This window comes from Crinia signifera, chromosome 2 (genome assembly GCF_055691185.1).
Source record: "Crinia signifera chromosome 2, ASM5569118v1, whole genome shotgun sequence".
In the NCBI taxonomy this organism is placed as follows: domain Eukaryota; kingdom Metazoa; phylum Chordata; class Amphibia; order Anura; family Myobatrachidae; genus Crinia; species Crinia signifera.
Window position 1 is genome coordinate 344333503 of NC_139218.1, and position 24343 is coordinate 344357845.

Below are 24343 nucleotides of genomic sequence, written 5' to 3' on the forward strand. Positions count from 1 at the left end.
GGTACACATTAATTTCTGCAGCCCAGACACTGCATAGTTGCCTCCCCCGAAAGGGTCCAAATCATCTCTCAACTGCTCATATAAGTCCAACAGGTTATTGCGGTTCAGCCTAAACATCCCCACAACCTGTTGATCCGAGAGGGAGTCCAGGTACAGCCGAGCGCGATACATACGTGGGGTACGCAGTAGTCGGGGGGCTACCTGGATCTGGTGTGCAGCTTCCTCCCTCCTGCGCAGCTCCTCCAAATGGGCCACATCACAAATCAGCAACTCCAAACCACTCTGCAAAATCTCCATGTCTCAAACCCTCACAGGTGTCCTTAATGATGTTGGGGTATATGTAGGGGTGTTTCTGAGTGAAATTGAGTGCACCTGTGTTGAAATTAACCATTTGTGCACTTGACCAAAGTGAGTTCTGGGCCAAATCGCCCAACAGAACCTGGTCTGAAAAAAGCAATTATTAGACACCTTAAAAGTGTGATTTTCGAAAACGCATCCCATTAAATAAGAGATTTCTATACTTTTCTGTACGAAAACATCTGGATGCGATAAAAATGCGATTTTTTTCACACACTTTTGGTCCGCATGAGTTATCGCACATAATATGCGATATCCGTCCCTTAGCGCATCCTATTAAATATGCGATTTCAAGGAAAAATGCGATGTTGCCATTTTTTTTACTAATATTCGCCAAAAAACACAAATCTCATCCCATAGAATGTCACCCAAAGTGTCTGGTTTTTATCACTGGCCAATCATGTCCTAACTGTGAAGTTACAGGCTTGGGGCCAGATGCACTAAGGTTCAAAAGTGATAAACTGGAGAGTGATAAACAGCCAGCCAATCAGTTTCTGCCTGACATTTTTCAAACACAGTCTGTGACATGGCAGGTAGGAGCTGATTGGCTGGCTGTTTATCACTCTCCATTTTATCACTTTTGAAGCATAGTGATAAAATGACAGGAGCTGATTGGCCGGTGATAAAAACCAGACACTTTATCACTTCACCAAGATAAATAAATCTACCCCTGAGTGAGACGGTCCCGATGGGTCTCCATCTCGTCCTATACCTGGGAGCTGAATGTTGCAGACAGCAGTAGTGACTCCCAGGCTCCTCCTCCCTGCACCTGGAAAGTAAGTAAAGTCATTGTTGCTAGGGAGGATGGGGTCACTGGGTCTGGGGAGCACATCAGGAGGCTGCAAGGAGAGGAGTGAGTTGGCAGAGTCTATGGTGGGGCAGCAGAGATTGGTGGTATGCAGCAGGATGCAGAAAGAAGCCCATAGGCTTCTATAGGATAATGTCAGAAAAATCTGGCATTACCCTTTGCATCGAAAAACGCAGTTTTCATTTAATATATCACACCCAGAGTATCTTAACTTTCATATTTGTTAATATACTGGTTTTCTAACACTGTTTTATTCAAAGAAAAAAATATTAATCTATGGGCAGTATGTGAATACTCGGCATGTGCAGCGAATCCTGTTTAGGATTCGCTGCACAGGCGCCGTGTTCCGGAGGGCTGGTGCATTCGCTGCCAGTCCTCCCTGTCGCCTTATTCAATGCCGCAGGGGCTCGCTGCCCCCTGATGGCGATTCTTAACCCCTGCTGGCTGTTATGTGTAAAAAAATTTAGTTTTTTTTTTAAACTAAATACATATTCATGTGTAAGCACCAAATTAAAAAAAAAAACCTTTTTTTTTTAAGTTCACATTCCAGTTTTCACCATTAAAAGATGGCGATTGCTACATGGTGACACACAGCGAAAATCACTTAGAAAGCAATTCACCATCTGATCATTGAAGACACTGACGGTGAATCACATTGAAAAAAAAACATTAAAAAACCACAGCGAATTGCGGAGACTATCAGACGGTGATTTGTCCGTCATTCACTGTTCGCCATCGGCGAATATTGCACGTTGAATCGGGTGAATCACTTTTTCAGTAAAAAGATTCACCTTAGAGCATGAAAATAGCACACATTCGCCGTAGAACATGGCGAATCAGTCTCATTGAATACTGCCCAATGTATTTTCCTTTCATTTTAAGACAAACCAAGACAATCCATTACAAATTGTATAATGTGTATTGTTTGTGCTTCTACATCACAATGTGTTCTTTCTATAACAATACATAGTAGTTTATAAATACTGTAGATACATAGTTCATAGTAACTTGCAAAATGATTTACACAGAGTTCCGAGGTCAACCTTCCTTAACAAATTCAGTGTGCAAGTGTCTTTGCATCCATTTTTAAGCTTGCAATTTATGCGAGAGGGCGTGTGTTAGAATATAGAGATGGTTATCAATGGTTCCATTAATTGTGCAGTACTCCTGCAAAGTACAGAATAATATGTCACTATCCCCCAAGGTGAATTAAGAATAGCTCATTTACAGTAGTCTCTATCAAATAAATGTATATTTATAGATTGCAAAATATAGGCTGCCCAATGTGCAAGAACATAATTACAGGGTCCAGGTTTAAGCATCCTCATAACTAATGCAAGCCTATTGCATTAGGTGAGCTACCCTTGCTGTCACCTAAGTGCATCACATTGCGTCTCTGAGAACTGTGGAACATTAACATCATCACAGAGTGCTATAACAGCAAACCCCCCCCCCCCCCCTATAGCCACCTGTGCTTATTACTGCACCCCTTATTGTACTTTCAATAAATTTGTTTTTTATCACCAATACTTTTTCAGATTCTTCGCTTGCCACCACACACACCCTTAGCGCAAACCTCAAAACCCCCCTATCCAAAAAATCCTCATAACTAAGCCCAGGATTTTTAAGGTTCTAACCTATTCAAATTATTTTCGAATACACCCGAAAATTGTAAATTCCTTTTATGTTTTAGGTGCTACTGAATAACATGCTTAGGGGGGTATTCAACCCTGCTGCTACTTCCGACAGGGGAAAAAGTGGAGGGCACCTATCAAGGCTGTCGTTTCCGACAGCAATGAAGAGGCAGCTTGACAGTACGGACCCGGACCAGTCGGCTCCATTTTGTCGAAAACGGCTGTGGATTGTCGGAACTTGCAAGCGAATCAAAAACGGTTCACGGTTCCGACTGCCGGAACCTAGGATTGAATACCTAGGCTGGGATATTCGCTGGATGGTGGGGGGCGGTCAAGGATCTGATTCAGATTTGTTAGGCACTGTATGTTAGCAGCCTGCCGCCCGACAGAACGGGTATGCGCAAACCCCGAACATCAGGTACGGGGAAGATTTTGGCCCCTTAATTTCTACAGGAACTAAAATGACTTAATCTGGGTGTTAGTACCTGAAATGATCTATTTTGACTGTTAGAAACTAAAAATACTTAATTATGTTGCTTAAGTTGAAACTATACAAATTTACAGTGGAAATGTGTGTAATGAGTAGTTTTCATATGTAATTCATATATACTGACATAGCCTTGCTGCGTAGCATAAGCAGAGATACTGCTGACTGAGATGTGTGGGTGTAAGCATACCCATCCGGGATTCATTCACTTTTATGTGCCTGCTCCTACTCAGTGATAGGAGATGGTGCTGCAGTGTAACTTTACATGCAGCACCTGGCTTCTGTCGCATTGTAGGAGCCAGCACTGCAGACAAGGCAGTCTCTGAGGGCAGCCCACAACTCCCAGATCCCCAAAGCAACAGAACCAATGCATACATTCCTAAATTACAATTTTTAAAACCTATAAAATCCTAAAACATGTATTGGAAAAAACTAATTTTAGGTTTTTAGATACTAAAAAAATCCAGGGCTTACATAACAAACAGTTCCAGATCAGATCTATATTAACATGTGTATCCTAATATGTTGTACATATGTTATACCATACCAATATGTTTAAAACCATTCATAAACCGCTCACCATCAAATGATTTTTCCACTGGGCACGTCATTGTAGGCTCCGGGTAGCCGCGGTAGGACCCGGGATTTGGACCTAAAATTGCCAGGAATTTCCGGATTAAATTGGGCATGCACAGTATAATGCTCAGATGCTGCCTGGCTATTCCCGCACCACTGCCGCCAGCCACCAGCAGGGCATTCTGTTTTATTAGGGAGGCCAATCCTGGGATCCCGGGAATTCCAGGAATGAGCATTTTTCAATCTGGAATCCTGGGATCAAAACAATGTCCTGGGATTGGCATCCCTATGTGTAGCCCTGGATTTACTCGGAGAAAAAGCATATCCTGTCTGAAGCTGATGTCGCACTCTCCCCTAAAACACTCAGACACACCTGGCATTTTCCTGTTTTTCTTCGTACTCCCACTAGATTGTTCCCACCCCCAGACGCCGTCTTCCAGTCAATCACTTTGCAAACTGTGTGCATATAGAAATAGTTGCAGGATTTGATCGCAGGATGGCCTCGCACATGCGTGCTGCAAACTGTAATTATTTTTGCTGTATTGTTTTTGGTCTGTAATCATTCCCCTTATACCCCATGTATGGCATTGGGTGCAGATATATTTTTTTCCCTCTATAAATATAAATTTATATGATAGAGACAAATGTAAAGGAATTAATTCTTAATTCACCTCTGGGGTTAGTTTAGTTTGAGGTATTATTCTGTACTTAGCAGGAGTAGTCCACAACTCGTGGAATCATTAAAACTATCTACATTCTACATACATCCTTTCACATGAATTGCAAGCTTCAAAATTGACGCACCAAACCCAAACCTGTTTCCTGACATGATGTTATCACCGAACCCCATGACATGTTAGTGATGAATTTTAGCTACTACTCTACAGGACAATAGGAGTTTGTTACACGCAGTGCCATTGTAGGTCATGGCTAGGGTGACCAACTCATCCCTTTAATCCAGGACATATATTAATTACACAGGTTCTGTGGCTGACTTTCACCTGGTTTTAAACTGCCACACCTCAAGACTCCATTTCACCTGGTTTTAAACGGTCACAGAACCTGTGTAATTAATATGTGTCCCGGATTAAAGGGATGAGTTGGTCACCCTAGCCATGGCCATGGCCTCTGAAATGGCTGGGTGAGTGGCAGTGGGGGAACTTGTGGGTGGTGGGCCTAGGTGCAAAAATATAATTTGGGCTCCCTTCTTCCACGACAACCCAAGTTCACATTATCCAACAACCAAGTAGGTGACAGGGAGAGGCAGGGGTGACAATGAGGGGCAGGGGGAGGCAGAATGTTACAGGAAAAACAGTGGGTGACAGGAAGATGGCGACAGGATAAGCAGTGGGCATTTTAGTCCTCAGGGGCCTCAGTGCACTGCACCTGCTAAACCAATGGTAGTTTCACCTCTGGCGAGTGGGTGCAGGCTGAAGCTTCACTAAGGAGTGTCTATAGCATGTCCTGGCCCTTCACCCATATATTTATTCAGTCTTAAATTTGACGTACTTTCCATATAATTTAAAAAGACAAATGAATGTGTCTTCAAAGCTGGTAGCGAGCACAGAAGAACAATGGGCTTATACAAATGCCTCAGAGGTGGGCTGCAAGGAAAATCTAGGCAGCATAATTAAACCACATGTCATTACGCATGGCAGGTTTTTATTTATGGTCTCTTTATGTGAAACTAAATCTTGCATTCACGAATCTGGTGCCTAGTCAACAAATGCTTATTTACCCCTACTACCAAGGTACCTCTAGCAAACTTGCAAAGTCCAAAATGGCCGCCATCTTCATGTGCAATCCCTAATAGCTATGTCACTGCTTGTTCAAGCGGAGATAAGCCACTCACTTATGTCAAATTTTGAACAAACTCAAACACACACTTTGGTATTCATTTTATAATTGATCAATTTGTAAATGAGGTTTACTGGCCCCTTTATGCTCAGATAGATTTATTCCACGTGTGATAAATCCTACCATTTAGCATCTGCTTGTGGTAAGAGTTTATACAGTTCTTGTGAAGTAGCTTCCACAGCCTGTCCCAGCGTGTACTGAACTGAAGCAGGCTGCTGTGCCTAGTGTCTGTGCCACTGGAGATGAGCACAGAACAAAGAACCATGTGTTGCCCTGTGCTTATATTTCAGTGCTTATAGAATGGTTATTTCTCTGTAAATACATGTGAGGGATTTTTTGTGTGTGCCACATTAGCATACCCAGTGGCTGACACCCCGCTGTATTTTCAGACGTTTAGTAATTGCAGCCTCTCCCTGTGTCAGGCACACCCAAGCTGTCTTCTCCCGCTCTGGAACACAGTGCTTCTCACAGAAATCTGTCAACAAAAAAAAGATTTTGCTACCGGAGCCCACTGCAAGTATACTAACTACTCCAAATGGCGACTTCCCCCTATTCGTCTGGCTATGAATCGTCCCCATGGAGACCAGGTTGTCTAAGTGGCGAAAGTAATTCCCTTCTCAGTCCTGCTCCATCTGAGAGTTATTCAACTGTGTCCTGTACTACTGATATCTCCTACTCTCAAAGCTTTGAAGAGACTTTTACATCAAAACTCAAAATACCGTCTGATACCCTGCCAGCACATTGTTCAGAGGATGGAGAGGCAAAGATGAGTGCAACACTGACCTCCATCACAGACAAGGTGCGTACAGAGGGGAGGGCAGATCATCACTGCATTGTTGACATTTAGGAAGGAAGTATAAAGAGGCAGAACAATATAGTGTATGGGGCAGATTTAACAACGTGTGATGTTCTTGTTATCACTCATTGCAAATGACAAATTGTGCTCCAGCTAATTAGCTCCTGTCATGTGTTTGAAAAATGATAGTTAAGAGCCAGAGTACCATGTTCTTATTGGAAACGCAATGTTATATTGTATATATGGATAACTTTTCAAATAATGAAAAATGTCAACATAAAGGTTAGGATGCAGCAAGCTTTAAAATGCGGGCAAATCTCCCCAAAAAGTTGTTTTCCGAAGTTTGGCCACTTATGGAAAAATGCACGGTGGGCAACACTCACTTAGGGCGGGATGTACTATGATGAAAATGTGGTAAAACAACCATTTTACTGCATTTTCATATCTACTAACACCTGGCCGCACTGTCTTCGGCAGGCAGGGTATCGCCACCTTTGGGTGGCGATACCCTATAGAAGCCTATAGGCTTCTATCGCCACCCGCTGACCGGCGTCAGCACCCCCCTCCCCGTGCTCTGTGCTGCTCCTCCTCCCCAGCAGCATGTTGCAGCCGGGGATGTCCATCCAGGAGATGCCAGGGATGCTGCAGAGAAAGGTGACGGAATCCCCCCGCAGACCACATTACAGGTATCGCGAGGGTCCTCCGTCACCACACCACGATGCCAGCTGCATATGTTAGTACATATGCGCTGGTATCGCAGCGGCCAGGCGGCAAGGGGCGGTGATGTATATTAATACATCCCGCCCTAATACATATCCAATCAAATTTCTCCCAGTTCTCCCTATGGTGCATATGCAGATAGGACTACCGGTGATAAACCTGAAAGTCCCATCATCACAAAGACAGTGTTGGACGCAAGAGCTGTCCTTTGGGATTTTTATTTAAGCATACAGAGTTACTAAATGTTGTTATGCTTGCAAAGAGTGGCAGGATGCATCCCGTACAAAATTGTATAACAAGAGAGACGCGGTCATACATTGGAGATTATAGGAGATTCTATTGTGTTCAAAGGATATCATTGTGCTGACTTTACACATGGCTCTTGGGATTATACAGAGTTATTTATCTTTATTATTATCCTTTATTTAATGGCGCCACAAAGGGATCTACAGCGCCCAATTGCAGAGTACATAAACGAATAAGCGAAACAGTGACTTACAGTAACACAATAGAGGACAAAAACAGCAGACTTTATATAGTGTGGCGAGCGCAGCGAGCCACTGCGCCCGAAGCGTGGCAAGCGCAGCGAGCCCCACGAGGGGACGCAAAATATATGTAAAGTAATCCGCGGCCACTCGCCATGCTTTGGGCTCGGCGGCTCGCTGTCCTCGCCACACTACATGAAATCAACTCACGCCAAAGTGGATAGTGGGGTAATGAAAAAAGTCGGAGGACGCGTTCCGCCGCCCCTCGCTGGGCTTGCTGTGCTCCCCACGCTTCAGGGTGGCGTGGATAGTGGGGGGGGGGGGGGGGTGCGTTAAACCTATTTTTGGAAAATACAATCATATTATTGTATTATTGTATACCTAATGTCAGGGCATCACACACCCTATAAAATCACATGCGATCACATGCGATTTTGCGGGACATGCGATGCATTGCAATGCTCTATAGTGGGGTACAATGAGGGAAAAAAATTACATTAAAAAATCGTGCCGTACGTAGGAAATCTGGGCACTGTGCTAGGAAACAAGTACCGGTCTAAGTAACAGAAGGAAAAGCACATGATCAATAGAGCTTACATTCTAAAGGGGAGGGGCAGACAAACCGGGATGACACAGATGGGGTAGACAGTAACATTGAACAGGAAGCTGAACATCAATGTATTTTGTTGTCCACCTTCACCCAACCCACAAAAGGTGCCTGTTTGCACTGTGCATATTATATGCATATATGTATACCAGATGACCCAATCACATTTGACATCTCGAAGAAGGGGACAAGGTGGAAGGGGACAAACTGAGGTGACCTAAGATCAACAGGAACCTGTTAATGCAAAATGTATCTCACCCTGAGTACCACTAAACCAAATATGCTTCTGTTTAGAGGAGGATACATTGCAGGTTTTGGGCCCCCGGTGCAGGTTGCATGATGATAATGATGTTGATGATAGATGACAGTCACAGACGATTGGCTAACTGTATCTAAGTCCCTCCCAATTATGTTAATATTCTCTTAATTAAGCTTGCACTATCTATTCACAGGATAATAGTGCAATTAGCAACAGTTGTTTGCAGCAATAAATGTTTCCTACTCAGGTTGGAAATGGGAAACATACTCTACTGATGCTGTAGGCTCTTTGTGGCGCACTGAGAGCTCTGGTTTATATGTGGACACTGGAAAGATGTGTTATTCCTCTGAACAGTGGTGTAGCTAGGTGCCACGGCGGGCATGTTTCGCACCCCCCCCCCCCCCACGATTTGCGGTGACTTTAAAAAACTGTTTGGAATATTCACAGTTGTAAGGCCCCCACTGGTGTGTAGGGTGACTATACTACATCCTGAACCTGGTGCACACATATTTTTGGAATATCTATATATAGATGTCATGTGAATGGAATTCTGGCAGTAAAAATACCACAACTAACCAGTCCTGCTCCCGCCGGGGGGACCATGCCTGCAGGTTGGGTGGCGCAGGACCGAACTCAGCAGCAGCCCCCTCTTGTTTCCCCGCCGCTATTTTCAATTCAAGTCTCTTGCTGGACCGCTAGCCAATAGGCGCTCACAGTCCAGCAGCCACCAATTGATTGGCTGCTGGACCTCAAGCGCCTATTTTTTAGCGGTCCAGCGGGAGACGTGAATTGAAAATAGCAGCACGTCTCTCGGACACAGTGGGGAACCGGGGGTGGGCAGGGGAGAGGGTGAGCAGATGGTGCAGGGACGGCTCCGGCGCCCTGTTATCTTCCGGAGCCCGTGCTCTGCTGGCACCACCCTTGCTACGCCTCTGCCTCTGAAATATAAAACAGATCATAAAGAATTATGTTTAGGGAAAACTGAGCTCCACCTCTCCTGATCGCTGGACATCTATCTGTCATTAGAAATGCAGATTCACTAACAGTACATAGATCTACATCATTAATAGCACCATCACTGAACCCATTCTGCTAAAGAGGCATTCCGTCATACAGAATGTATGTGACCCATAGTACAACCCCCAGCTTTTATCTGTTCATCCCTGGCCTCAGAGCTTGATTAAAGGTTCCAGGATCCATAGACTAACACACATTGAGCTCCCCTTGAATTGCTGCTTAATACACGTGTACTATATCGGCGCTCAGGGACTCACCAGTCATACTGCCTATGTGCATGTAATGACGGTCATACAGGTGGCATGTAGGATCTAATGCTTGTGGCATGTGAAAGAGGCTTTAGGCTGTCCAGCCGGTGCTGTAGCATAATGTACATAAAGTAAAGGTTCCATCAGTAAGTTACATTGGCAGAAGCCAACTGGCGGTCACCTTAAGACATTTACCCCCATAATACATTGGGACAGATGATAGGTAGCAAACAGGCATGGAATAAATTAGGCCTTAAGTTATTCCTCGGCTGTCACCTGCACATTAAAAACATCAAGCTCCCATATTAATGCGCATGGGAGCGCATGAAATGGAATCACCCCCTAGGACCAGTTTCCTACCAATATGCAACAAATGTGCAACAAACAAATTGGTTGCAGAAAGCACCCTGGCAGGAAGCACTAGCCATTGTGCCACAATGACAGTATGGTAGTCACACTCCAGCTTACAGGTGAAGCAGATCCTCCTCACTGTTTATTCTTAAACCATGTGAGTGTAACTAATAGCCCCCAATAGGGCAATTTCTCTATGCGGTATATCGTATGTGGTCCCAGCCAAGCCTGCCCACCTCGGATGAGATCCAGGATTCTGCATCCTGGTGCGACTCGCAGGCTCCTGCTTTAAAATACATGAAATTTGGATGCTTTTTATGCGTTGATCGCGAGCTTAAGAATCACAAATCCATGCCCAGTGCAGTAGTAGAGACCAGCACTTGGTTGATGCACTGTGGGGCCGGCAGGGATTGCAGGAAGGGGAGGTTCTTACTCCTCCATTCCGGCAGACAAGATGTTCTTGCATCTCCATAGTAATGCTTCCTTTTCCACCTTGAAAAGCAATACTGGCACGAACCATGCCAACAGAGCCGGCCCTAGCCATAGGCAAACTAGGTAAATGCCTTGGGCATTTGGAATTCCTAGGGGCATTACTTCCAAGCCTAGAGCCAGCTCAGATTCAGTTTGTCACATTGGGCAGCGGTGGGATGGGCAGAAGACACCGGCAGCTCTGCATTTGCTGCCATACCCCGATCAGAGCTCTCAACCAACCTCTGATTGGGCAGCCAAGCACATACAGCTCTGCTGGAGCCAGCAGGAGCACTGAGGTGAGGAGATGTTACTTTGGGCATTGGACAGTAATACAAATAGCTGCTGACATAGGGCTACTGTGCATGCCCACCTGGGCCCCCACTAGTCACTAGTCAGGATTAAGCCAGCTAAATAGTAGCAACGTCTGGCATAATGTGTGATGGCCATTACTATGTGGCATTTTGCACAAGGCCATTTCTAATTTGGGACATAATGTGTAATGGGAATTATGGTGTGGCATTATGTATATCCGGCCATTACGAATGTGCTGGGTCAGAGGTGGAACTGGCACCGGTGTTAGAGGGCACCAGCCACAATCTTGCCTAGAGCACCTTGGTTAGGGCTGGCTCTGCATGCCAGTATATCTGCCTCTCAGAGTGATATTGAACTTGAGGGCTAGTGATGTATTGCTACAGATCAACCAACCCAATTGTTTATATTAGCACAAGTGTTTGCAGTTTAGAGTGTCCCCATATGTAACATATTTCCGGTATATTATAACAGAGGCAACTGTACTATATAAAATAAACATACAATAGTTTCCCATGTACAAAATGAACCTAGGCAGGTTGTGTAAGGACAATTACTAACCTGGGGGGATTTGAATGATTGTTAGTGAATTGCCAAGGTGGCAGCATCAGATAAGAGGGGGCATGTAGAGATCCGCTTGCAGAATCTGGAAGAAGTTACAGTATATGAGGTAAATGTTAGACACATATCTGAGGGCAGCACATGACAGATTGGTATATACAGGAATGGCATATATACCCACATATTGGAAGTGCTTCTTCTGCATTGCCATGTTTTACAGATGAAATACCTGGAAAAGCAGCGTGAGATTTTGGAGGACCGCTGGTCTATGCTGCAGGTAGAAAATAATTCAGAAAAAGACTTGGAACCCATTTACCTGTCCTACATCAGTCGCCTCATCTCACAGGTGAACAGTGTCAACAAGAACAACCACCATACACAGAAGAGCCTCCTGGACATGATGGACTCAGTCAATGACAAACAAAGCAAGTTAGTGCTGGGAATGGGTGACGGTTAAATCTTTTGCTTATACAGTAGCTATGCAATTGTTTTTAGTAATTAGCCTAATCTTTCAATTTTCTATCACATCCATCATTATTCTCATTGTCACTAACAATGATATAATAATCGATAATAACAACGTCATGATTCTTGATTTTCCAATCACCAAACACATATATTAAGGTTCTGACCAATGAAATCGGCTCTGATGGGACCTGGATTTAAAACATTTTGGAGTCCCATACACGTATTCTGAAATGCTGAACCAGCTTTGTTAAACACGAGTACTTTTGGTCCGATTCAGACCTTCTCGTCAAGTAGTGAATTTTGTCCCTCTGTCAAAGGTGGTGGACTTAGGTGCTAATGCGAATGTGCAGTGCCTTCTGCAATGTTTTCAATCGCCAGGGTGCTCACTGCCTGATTGACAGGCAGGGGGCTTTCCAGGGTGGACAAGTGGTGTTCATGGGCATGCCCACAAAAATGCTGTGCAAGCCCTAGGGAACATAGGCGTTCCCCTGCCTGCTCGGTGTGGACAGCTGACGTCACATGACATTAGCACTCACCTCCAAGGGGGGGGGCATGCATTTGGTGGGGCAGCGTCAACCTGCTCGCTAGGCTCTGAATATACGCAGGTCTGAATGAGCCCCCTGGTCTGCCCAGACCTACAAATATTTGCCCATCCTAATGGGTTGGTCCAATTTAAGGAGAACACACAGCACTGAAGAATACCCGCCAAAGTGACACATTGTTTATTGTCCCCAGTCAATTAGCTTAAAGCTGCAGCTGGTCAGCACTGATGCGGTGGGAGTGAAGCCTGTTTTGGTACTGGGGCTGGGTAAAATGCATAGAACTAAAGGTGTATATTGAATGCTGATCAGACAGATCCCTTCTAAAGATCTTTCCCTGATAATGATCTTTACAATTACAGATGTGTCCCACGGCAGCTTTGCTGCATATATCACCTTGTTGTAGCAGGATCTCAATGTGAACGCAGTGTTGAATGCTGCATGCATACACATCGCTGCCAGCTCTCATATACTTCAATGGGCAGCAGGCACATACACCTTCAAGCTCCTGTTGAAGTCTATGCATAACAGTAGTGTAAACACAGCATACACATACCTCCCAACATTGACATTTGCGAAATCGGGACACTCGCACAGGTTTAGCCACGTGCACGCCTAGAAAAGGTGCATGCCTATGTAATAGGGTCATGGCCTTTCGCAGGGATGCCACCGCTGCAGGCCATGCCCCCATTTTCCATCACTACAGGCACATGACCAGTGATGTGTAAGCTGCTGGCCATGTCAACAGCACCTGTGCCTCTCTGAATAGACACTGTAAACATGCGCACAGCATCTATTTTTTTTATTATTACAAAAAAGATAATTAATATTCACTATGCAATGTAATAGGGAAGGGCAGATGGAAGGGCAAAGCATTGTGCGTCGTTCGGCTCGTTGATGTCACTAAACTCATGTTGATGCAACCATGAATGTTCACTGGCTGGGATAATCTGGCTATCTGGCACTTGCCAAAACGGATGACAGCTGATTGAGCTGTTCCAGGCACAAAGAGAGTGGGGCTGCCAATGCAGATTTCGTCTTCAGGTACCTGAAGACGATAATAAATCGAAACGTTGTATCACCACCTGGCAGTTGGCTCAATTCTTTGACAGCCTGCGCCGTATATAGGACCGAGAGTGCCGCCCGCACCGCAACCCATATATATATATATATTTATATTTCTTCAACTGTTAGCGAGCATGTGTTTGTCTTATAGAACAGAAAGAAGGTGGTTACATTGCCACACATGAGTACTCATGCGTGGCCACATCTGTAAGACCAGGGGTTAAAGTGAGCAGGAACTACCATTGGACCAGTCTCTGTCTAGTGGGGGAGGGGAAGCGGTGGGGGATAAGGTGGCAGAGGGAAATGTGTTCCTCCACCTCTCCAGGATCATTTTAAGTCCTGTATAAGACCCAAATATTCACACTGTGATAGGACATCAGTGACTTCTTACCAGGGGTCAGATTTGGTCTAACTGGACTTACCAGCATTTTCAATCAACATCTTAATGATGTGCTGGTGCAGGGCCGGATTAAGGGGTGGCACAGGGGGTCAGTACCCCCCCCCCCTCGTGGTTAGTTAAAGGTTTTGTGCATGGGAGTGTGGTAGTGCTGCAGCCTACCTGCCAATGTGACAATGATAAATGGTGCTGAGCATCGGGAGCCAAGGCAAATTGACTGCACAAGTGTACAGTGCATTAATGGGTGTTGACAATTGAGACTTTGCACAAGAGGTTAGAGGCTGAGAGGCTTGTGCTGAGCTCTGCTTGGTGGAGCTCATCATATGCTTCTCAGGCCCATGAAGGACAGCAGCAGCGGCCTCATCATGGAAAGGTTTTTAAATAGAGGCAGCGTTGAGTTTGTCAGGGTTCCTACAGAGTAAGGTACAGAGGGACAAACACAGGCTTTTCATGTGGTATAATATTTTTATATATATATATATATATATATATATATATATATATATATATATATATATATAAAAATACAGGGACTCAACACTCTCCATAATGAACTAACTCACCTTAGTATACAATCAATCAAATAAATAATGGGGTTTTAGTTCATGAATTGATCAATGCATTTAAGCTTGCAGCCCATCGCCAAGGGACCCCATTTCACTGCAAGTCCTACACTAGCATTTGTTTCTCAAGAGCCTGCCAACTGCCGACACATCATAGCTAAAGTGGACATGTGTATTTTCCTGGTTTAAAGCTCACCTGCCAAGTGCCTTATGGCTTTTAAAGATGAGGCAGTCACCTAACACAACACCTGACTTAGAATTAAAGGGGCAGCTGTAACAGGTTACAGATAAATTAGCTCATCTGGGGTGAAAGAGAAAGCTATGATCACAGTAACAAAGGTTAATAAAAATCAACCCACATATATACACACATACAGAGTACCACAACACTCGCCATCCCTGCGAATGGGGTGCAAACAGCACTCGCCATTCCCAGGTTGGGGTGAAAGTGGCCTGTGACCACATGCTCTAATAAATACAAATACAGGGACTCAACACTCTCCATAATGAACTAACTCACCTTAGTATACAATCAATCAAATAAATAATGGGGTTTTAGTTCATGAATTGATCAATGCATTTAAGCTTGCAGCCCATCGCCAAGGGACCCCATTTCACTGCAAGTCCTACACTAGCATTTGTTTCTCAAGAGCCTGCCAACTGCCGACACATCATAGCTAAAGTGGACATGTGTATTTTCCTGGTTTAAAGCTCACCTGCCAAGTGCCTTATGGCTTTTAAAGATGAGGCAGTCACCTAACACAACACCTGACTTAGAATTAAAGGGGCAGCTGTAACAGGTTACAGATAAATTAGCTCATCTGGGGTGAAAGAGAAAGCTATGATCACAGTAACAAAGGTTAATAAAAATCAACCCACATATATACACACATACAGAGTACCACAACACTCGCCATCCCTGCGAATGGGGTGCAAACAGCACTCGCCATTCCCAGGTTGGGGTGAAAGTGGCCTGTGACCACATGCTCTAATAAATACAAATACAGGGACTCAACACTCTCCATAATGAACTAACTCACCTTAGTATACAATCAATCAAATAAATAATGGGGTTTTAGTTCATGAATTGATCAATGCATTTAAGCTTGCAGCCCATCGCCAAGGGACCCCATTTCACTGCAAGTCCTACACTAGCATTTGTTTCTCAAGAGCCTGCCAACTGCCGACACATCATAGCTAAAGTGGACATGTGTATTTTCCTGGTTTAAAGCTCACCTGCCAAGTGCCTTATGGCTTTTAAAGATGAGGCAGTCACCTAACACAACACCTGACTTAGAATTAAAGGGGCAGCTGTAACAGGTTACAGATAAATTAGCTCATCTGGGGTGAAAGAGAAAGCTATGATCACAGTAACAAAGGTTAATAAAAATCAACCCACATATATACACACATACAGAGTACCACAACACTCGCCATCCCTGCGAATGGGGTGCAAACAGCACTCGCCATTCCCAGGTTGGGGTGAAAGTGGCCTGTGACCACATGCTCTAATAAATACAAATACAGGGACTCAACACTCTCCATAATGAACTAACTCACCTTAGTATACAATCAATCAAATAAATAATGGGGTTTTAGTTCATGAATTGATCAATGCATTTAAGCTTGCAGCCCATCGCCAAGGGACCCCATTTCACTGCAAGTCCTACACTAGCATTTGTTTCTCAAGAGCCTGCCAACTGCCGACACATCATAGCTAAAGTGGACATGTGTATTTTCCTGGTTTAAAGCTCACCTGCCAAGTGCCTTATGGCTTTTAAAGATGAGGCAGTCACCTAACACAACACCTGACTTAGAATTAAAGGGGCAGCTGTAACAGGTTACAGATAAATTGAGTTGAGTCCCTGTATTTGTATTTATTAGAGCATGTGGTCACAGGCCACTTTCACCCCAACCTGGGAATGGCGAGTGCTGTTTGCACCCCATTCGCAGGGATGGCGAGTGTTGTGGTACTCTGTATGTGTGTATATATATATATATATATATATATATATATATATATATATATATATATATATATATATATATATATAAAGTCTTTGAAGAGGCACTCACCAGGGCTTATTTCAAAGCAGTTATTTATTCAGACATATGAGGTAGTACAACGTTTCGGTCCTATCAAGGACCTTCCTCAGGCTGCTGATCCCACTGGTCCTGTGTTTATGTGCTTGATGTTTCTACCTGAGGAAGGTCCTCAAAGGCACTCACCCTGGTGAGTGCCTCTTCAAAGACTTTATATAATTGGATTGCCCTATCTGTGGATGGATTGGGTCATCAAATTGTGACACCCCAGAAAGTTGTTGTTTTGAGTGATTGGAGTGTGGCCGTTCTTTGGATATATATATATATAGCTATGAATTGGGATTGTAAATTATAGGGGCTTATACTGTAAGCAATGCTATTTGTGTCCATTTAGGTCTTAAAAAATCTTGCATTGAGTACAGTGTACACTTCTTAAAAGAACTTCCAAGCAGTGGCGTAAGTTTGTAGAAAAAGCCCGGAGGCAAGACTAAAATTGGTGCCCCCCCCCACCCACACACACACACACACAAAGCTAGAGGGAGGGGGGGGAGAGAGAGAGAGAAAAAAATCATTGTCAGGGTGACATAGACTCACCCTCCTGCGCTGCAGCGTCTCCCACCCAGCTGCCGGCTCTTTCTTTCCACCTTCAGTGACAATCATCTCACACGCACACTGGCTGTGTGAGGTGGGCTGTCTCCGCGGCCCGACTCCCGGCTGTTGGCTCAGTCCTCATGTGACTTCTGCCGCGCTGCCAGGCGGCAGGGAGGAGCGGCGACGCGGCAGCTACACACAAGGGAACGGGGAGCTGCCTGCCCAGCCCACCCGCAACACTGCACGCATGGGTACGGGGGAGGGGGGGGGGTCACCCGAACGCATGCACCAATGCACGCCGCACAGGGCTACGGGGGCTGCCCAACCGCAACACTGCACGCACGGGTACGGGGGAGGGGGGGTCACCCGCCCACCGGAACAAACACTGCACGCCGCACAAGGCTAGGGGGGGGGGCACACAGCGCCCTCACTGTGCTGCATACCATAGGCAGCGGCACTAATGAACATCGGAGGCAATGGAGCCAGTGCCCCCTTTAAGCCTGGCGCCCGGCGGCAGATGACTCCATTGCCTCTGGGAGTTCCGCCACTGCTTCCAAGGATTGTCTGTACACAAAGCACAGTGATGTATGTCATGCATTACACCTAATGAAAGCTCATGCTTTGCGTGTGATCACATCATATATCCCAGTGTTTGCATTCTTATTTGTCAAGCAGTGACACACATGTAGTTTTGTAGGCAATTTATCATCAAGATAGTGGTCTTGTAATAGCAAGTTCTGGTTCCAGCGTTCCAAAGCAGCACCCGCATACCTGGTAAGCTTGGTGGTGGAGCTGCTTGCACTGCATTGAGAAGATATTGACATGCCTGTTGAATACACATATACAAACTACTGTATATACTGTACATACATAATAAATGTTTATGAGAGCATGTGTATGGGGCACCAAACAGTATATTGGGGTTTGATTGAGGCCGGTGCCTGGCCACACTAATCTGTGGGTGTTGTGCACACCCACAGAGGGATAAAGTGGCGGGATTTCGACGGTCGGGATTTTGAAAGCCGGGATTCCCTCCGCCGGGATTCTAACTGCATCCCGTATATTGCTATATTATATGTCATTATAGTCCGAAAGCAAAAATATTTCAGTTTTTTAGACATATATAGCATTACTGCCACGCAGTTGGTACCATGGGGTCGATCGAACAAATGCGCATGTGCAAGGTTACCTGCATCTGCTAGCCTTCCATTGCTGCTCGCAGGGTGATTGACACCTTGCGAGCATTTAGGTGCGTGCCATCTGCATTTTCATGGTGTTCAGGGCGTTATCAGCGGCCTCCTCCCACGGCCTGTGCAGCAACGAGTGAATCCTGGCTCACTGGTCTCTGCAAACAGTTGGAAAACCGTTCGATGTACTGTACAACATTTATTGTGATTGATTGTTTTCTTGATGTTTTTTCATATTATTTTATAATTTATAAAAAGCATTTCCTTGCACAACATGGTAAAATAGAGTGCGGTAAAATAGAGCGCCGGTATATTCCTTCTCTTTCTCTCTCGTTTCCCCATATGTAGTTGTACAAGCATGTCCTGTCCTCTTCCCCTAGGTATGAAGATGAGCTGAATCTACGCACAGACATGGAATACTCCTTTGTGCATCTGAAAAAGGTAATAGTGTGACGCTCAGATTCACCTTTAAAATTGATCTCTTAAATTGTACTGGAAGAAACTACTACATTTACTGTACATGAGAATGACTACCATATATACTCGAGTATAAGTTGACCCAAATATAAGCCGAGGCACCTAATTTTACAACAAAAAACTGGGAAAACGTATTGACTCAAGTGGGACCCTCACACGAGTATAAACCGAGGGGGGCTTTTTCAGCATAAAAAATGTTCTAAAAAAGTAGGCTTATACTCGAGTATATATGGTAACTACTGTAATTGTTGAGTGAATTTGACCAGATAAGTAACAATATAGTTCTGTAGTAGAAGTTACGTGAATTTTATATTAAGTCATAGGAGATAAACTGAGATGTCAGTATTTTATGAAGACTGAAAAAAGAATACATAGAACGCAATAGAAACAATGTATATATTTAACAATAAAATATTTATTATACTAAAATACACTGGCCAGTGATATAAAAAATATAGAACACGCAAATCTAAAGAATGACAATTGAAAAATAATAAAAGGAAAAAAATAGTTTTTCCTGCAACAAATAATAAACCAATAGGGTTAGTCCTATGAAATGAATAGGATTATGCTTTTTGATTGTAGAGATTGTTAGTTCAACCGTACTAAGGTTTGATGTTAGTTGTTATCCCAACATAATTATTTATTAAAAGCCAATAAAATGAGCTCACAATCAGCGGGACGTACTAAACTAAAAATGCGGTAAAACCCCCAATTTCGGGGGTTTTACCGCATTTCCTAATGTATGAGTCGCCGTCAGCCGCATCACCGCATTGCAGGGTATCACCCTATAAAAGCCTATGGGCTTCTTTTCGCCGCCTCCACTGCAAACACGCCGCCTCCGCCGACCACCCTCTCCCCCTCCTTCAGGCTTACCTTGCTGCAGGTCCTCCTGGACCCGGAAGGTAAACCCCTCCTCCCCCTAGCTAGGCAGCAGGACATCCTTCCGGCTACAGGGGGGGGGGGGGGAGGCACCGGGGACAGCCACACTGAGCTGTCCTGGCATGAGGGGAGCAGGAGGTGATGGAGCCCCCCCGCACACCACAGTACAGGTATCGCAGGGGGTCTCTTTTACCACAGTGCGATGCTAGCTGCATATGTTAGTACATATGAGCTGGCATCGTGGCGGCCGGGTGGTGAGGGGTGGCGATGTATATTAATACACCCCACCCTATCTGAGGAAGCCACTGAGACCCTAGGGAGGCGGAGAAACACATCTATCCAATTTATACCTTTTTGAGCGTTCATTTTTCTGTGGAATAAACGGGGATCCCCCCTTATATAACTGCCATATTTCCACCCCTTCAAAAACCTGTCAACTCCGAGTGCTGCTATTACAGCTATGCAGTACATCAGCGGCCCAGGCTTCCAGAGTCTGCAATTAAACCATTGATTATTTGTGCTGAATAACTTATGACCACATGCTCTACTGCCTAGCTGCCTACCTTTTTGATTTCCTCTCCAGGAGAAGCCTATAGAGGAGACCTAAATGACAGGGTGGCGGATACAGGGGCGAGGCTGATGTCACTAAGCCCTGACACCATCCCACAAAATGCTGTGATTCGCACTAAGCCCAGCCCATCCCCCGGGCAGTGTGAATTCCGGCATTTGTAGCTTCGGGGAAGAGGGGTGTGGGGGCTCCAAGAAGATTGTGGGGGATCCTTGGGGTCTAGGACAGGGACCTGATTTTCCGGAGCCTCCCGGCCATTCCGGGAGGTAGGCGAACATGCTCTACTGAGCTTGTATTGAAACCAGAGTAAGATGTTACCATGTGCAATTCCTTTAAGACTATAATTAAGGTAAACACAGTAGGAGTATAAACTTAAAATAATTTTAATTACAAATGTGTTAACAGGTGATATTCACTGACTTATTATACAGTACCGCCAATATATGTAACTAACTGATCTGCCAACACTACAGACCTGTTCTCCCAGTCACTGCTGGCAGATGTGCTGACTGGGGAATATATCTGAAACCTCTGAGTAAGTGCTGACAGGTATTGCATAATATACTGCAGGGGTGCAGTATATTAGGTCGACACTGCACAACAGTGACAAAAGGCTGACATAAGCAAAAAGTCGACACTGAAAAGGCTAACAAATAATGCCGTAAACCACTTTGCCATTCCCAATTGGAGTCCACTTGGTGGTATAGTATAAATAGTTCCAAAAATGTCAACCATGTCCAAGTTGATCTTTGGTTATGTCGACCTTTTGACCATGAAGACCATATTCATGTTGACCATATGGTGTCAAACTATTGACTGTTGACCTAGACATTGTAGACCTACCATCCAGATATCCATATCCAGGTATTAGCGGAAAGTGATGTATTACAGTACGCTATCAGTTTACACATATTTACATCTCCGAACATCGCTGCACTTGTGTGTACCTTATGTCATACTTGCCTAATCTTTCAAAGTCTCATGTTATCTCCGCACCACCAAAAGACTTAGCAAATCTCCCGCATTTCCCCCACTTCCTACTGAAGCAGGCAGAACTTAACATTAGAAAATTAACAGGGGAATCCCAGTGCCAGTTAGGGGGGGATTAAATAACCTGAATCCTATCATATTAGCCCCACACTTCTTACCATGGAATAGTGTTTAGTGGCATTTTCAATGTCGGGGACAGGGACTAATAATATGACCACCGGGTACTACTCCCTCGAGCTGTGCAGAATTGTCTCCCATTCTGCCTTCTTCCAGAAAGCAGACATCTCAGAGAGATCATTTATTTAGGGGTCTATGTACTATGCCTTGGAGGGATATAAAGTGAATGATAAAAGTGTGGACACTGCGCTAGAAATTTATGTGGGAGCAGCTCATTAAAATAGAACAATATAACATAAGGGAGATGAGCGCTATTTAAGAAAAGAAGTAAAAGAAAAGATAGAAAAAAGCACCTGTAAAAATAATAGGGTTAATAAAATGTAAACAGCTCTTTTAAGCTAATGTAGCGAAGTCCGTTGGGCTGCACTTTCCCTACCTCTAACACAGACTGCCGGGGTTCAACCGAGAGAGAAGATTGTCGGAGCCGCTTGCAGAAATAAGCCGCTCGTATTCTGCGCTGTCCGGGACTGTGTGGTGACGTCACCCGGCAAACAGCGAACGTTTCTCCGGCTTCTGTGCTTGATGGACTTGGGTAATGGAGCGTGCAGGAGAGCGTGCCCACGGAGAACAGCCTCATTCAACGCGTTTCGTGCTATGCAGCACTTTTTCAAGAATATCCATAGGCTGTACTTGTCGGTCTTTACCTTTCTGCTGTGCCCAGGTAGGCAGGATGGGGTGCTGGGGTGGTCACTGCTGTACCCCCTGCAGTATGCCCTGTGCTCCCACGCCGGTATTATCACCGGCGTGGGAGCACAGGGCATACTGCAGGGGGTACAGCAGTGACCACCCCAGCACCCCGGCGTGGGAGCACAGGGCATACTGCAGGGGGTACAGCAGTGACCACCCCAGCACCCCATCCTGCCTACCTGGGCACAGCAGAAAGGTAAAGACCGACAAGTACAGCCTATGGATATTCTTGAAAAAGTGCTGCATAGCATGAAACGCGTTGAATGAGGCTGTTCTCCGTGGGCACGCTCTCCTGCACGCTCCATTACCCAAGTCCATCAAGCACAGAAGCCGGAGAAACGTTCGCTGTTTGCCGGGTGACGTCACCACACAGTCCCGGACAGCGCAGAAGACGAGCGGCTTATTTCTGCAAGCGGCTCCGACAATCTTCTCTCTCGGCTGAACCCCGGCAGTCTGTGTTAGAGGTAGGGAAAGTGCAGCCCAACGGACTTCGCTACATTAGCTTAAAAGAGCTGTTTACATTTTATTAACCCTATTATTTTTACAGGTGCTTTTTTCTATCTTTTCTTTTACTTCTTTTCTTAAATAGCACTCATCTCCCTTATGTTATAAAGTGAATGATAATAACGTAGCAGCCAATCAGCTCCTTACTGTCATGCTGGGAGGGGAAGGGCCCTGTGGTGGTGGAGTGTGGTATAATTGACCGACAGTCAGGATTCCGACAGTCATTACTTAGACGTCGGAATCCCGATTGCACAGCGGGATGAAGCCCCTTGCGGGCTCGCTACGCTCGCCACGCTGCCTCGTGGACCCCCACGAGGGAGCAGTCGGGATTCCGACGTCGGAGTAATGACTGTCGGAATCTCGACTGTCGGGGAGCCGTCCGGCACCCTGGTGGTGACGGGGGTGGGGGTGTGCTGGACCAGCAGGTGATGTCAGATGTGGGGCAGATCCGGCGTGTGATATCACTGCTCCCTTCTCCCTCTCAGCCTGCAGCCACTGCTGGGCAGTCAGTAGCTGAAGAGAGCTTTGTCTTTCCTGGTGGAGATAACAAAAGCATCCACTATGCTGGCGACATTAAATGTTTTCATCAGGCCCCATCCACCAAAAAAAAGTGGCCAGGGCCAGAAATCACCAGGCCTACTGGTGAATCCCCCAGTCCTCACGCCAGGCCAGTCTGAGGCTGCTGGCTGTGTTTGAAAAATGACATTCAGGAGCGGGTTGGTCCTATAGAGCACACGTACTAAGCTTAGGAGTGTGATAAAGTGGAGAGAAACAAACTACCAGCTCATAACTGTAATTTTTCAAACACAGCCTGTAACATAAGAGTCAGGATCTGATTGGGTGGAATTTAACACTGTCCACTTTATCTCTCTCCAAAGCATTGTACATAGACCTCTTAAGGCGTTTGCGGAATCCAGCAGCCTGAGTAAGGGCTGCTGGATATACAGGTCCATAACTATGGTGGTGCAGCCCGTGCCTTAGCACAGAGTGCAGATTCTCTATGGGCAGAACTGGCCACCACAAGAATCTGAAATTGTTGGACATGCACTGCAATGTAAATTAGTAGTGGTACACCTTGCTTCTGCACCACTCAGCGCTCGCCCCCTCTTCAGTGGACACTGAAGGAAATAAAAGTAAGTTCAGACTGACTTATTTTCGAAGGGGAGAAAAGTCATTTAATGGGTGCTGACCATCAAATGATTTCTGACCTCTTTGGCCGCATGCGAGGGGATGTGATCACGTACATCCGCTCGCATGCTACCGAGGGGTTTCAGTAGCTGCTTAACGAGCGGTGTTGAATCACACCCTGTATGTAGTCCAGTTGTCTGAGAAGTTTGGTATACAGTGAGTATACTGTACTTGTTGCACAATAACATACAGCTGTCACGGGCAGACAATTCCCCATATAGCATTGAGTTGTCTTGTACTCAATAAGTTTGACTAATATTTTACCACAGATAAGATCTATGCTAGCGGCAGCATGACACAAAAACAAAACCACTTGTAGCCTGTCGGAAAATCATCATTAATATTCATGTTCATGGCTTTAGGCTCTGCTGGGAAAATAAAAAGTGTCACTTCTAAATCTTGGCTACTATAACACTAAGCAGAGCCGGCCCTAGGCATAGGCAAACTAGGCAACTGCCTAGGGCATTTGGAATG

At 45.2% G+C, this 24343-nt stretch overlaps 1 protein-coding gene across 1 annotated transcript in view; it reads left to right on the forward strand.

Moving 5' to 3' along the window:
- Positions 1 to 24343, forward strand: part of LOC146057863 (keratin, type II cytoskeletal 80-like) — a 73499-nt gene that overhangs the window by 18373 nt on the left and 30783 nt on the right. Inside the window, exons 2-4 of the mRNA XM_083169640.1 lie at positions 6142 to 6518; positions 11764 to 11972; positions 18777 to 18837. Coding sequence (XP_083025766.1) covers positions 6255 to 6518; positions 11764 to 11972; positions 18777 to 18837 — 534 coding nt within the window. The 5' untranslated portion in view covers positions 6142 to 6254. The remainder of the gene's footprint in view (positions 1 to 6141; positions 6519 to 11763; positions 11973 to 18776; positions 18838 to 24343) is intronic.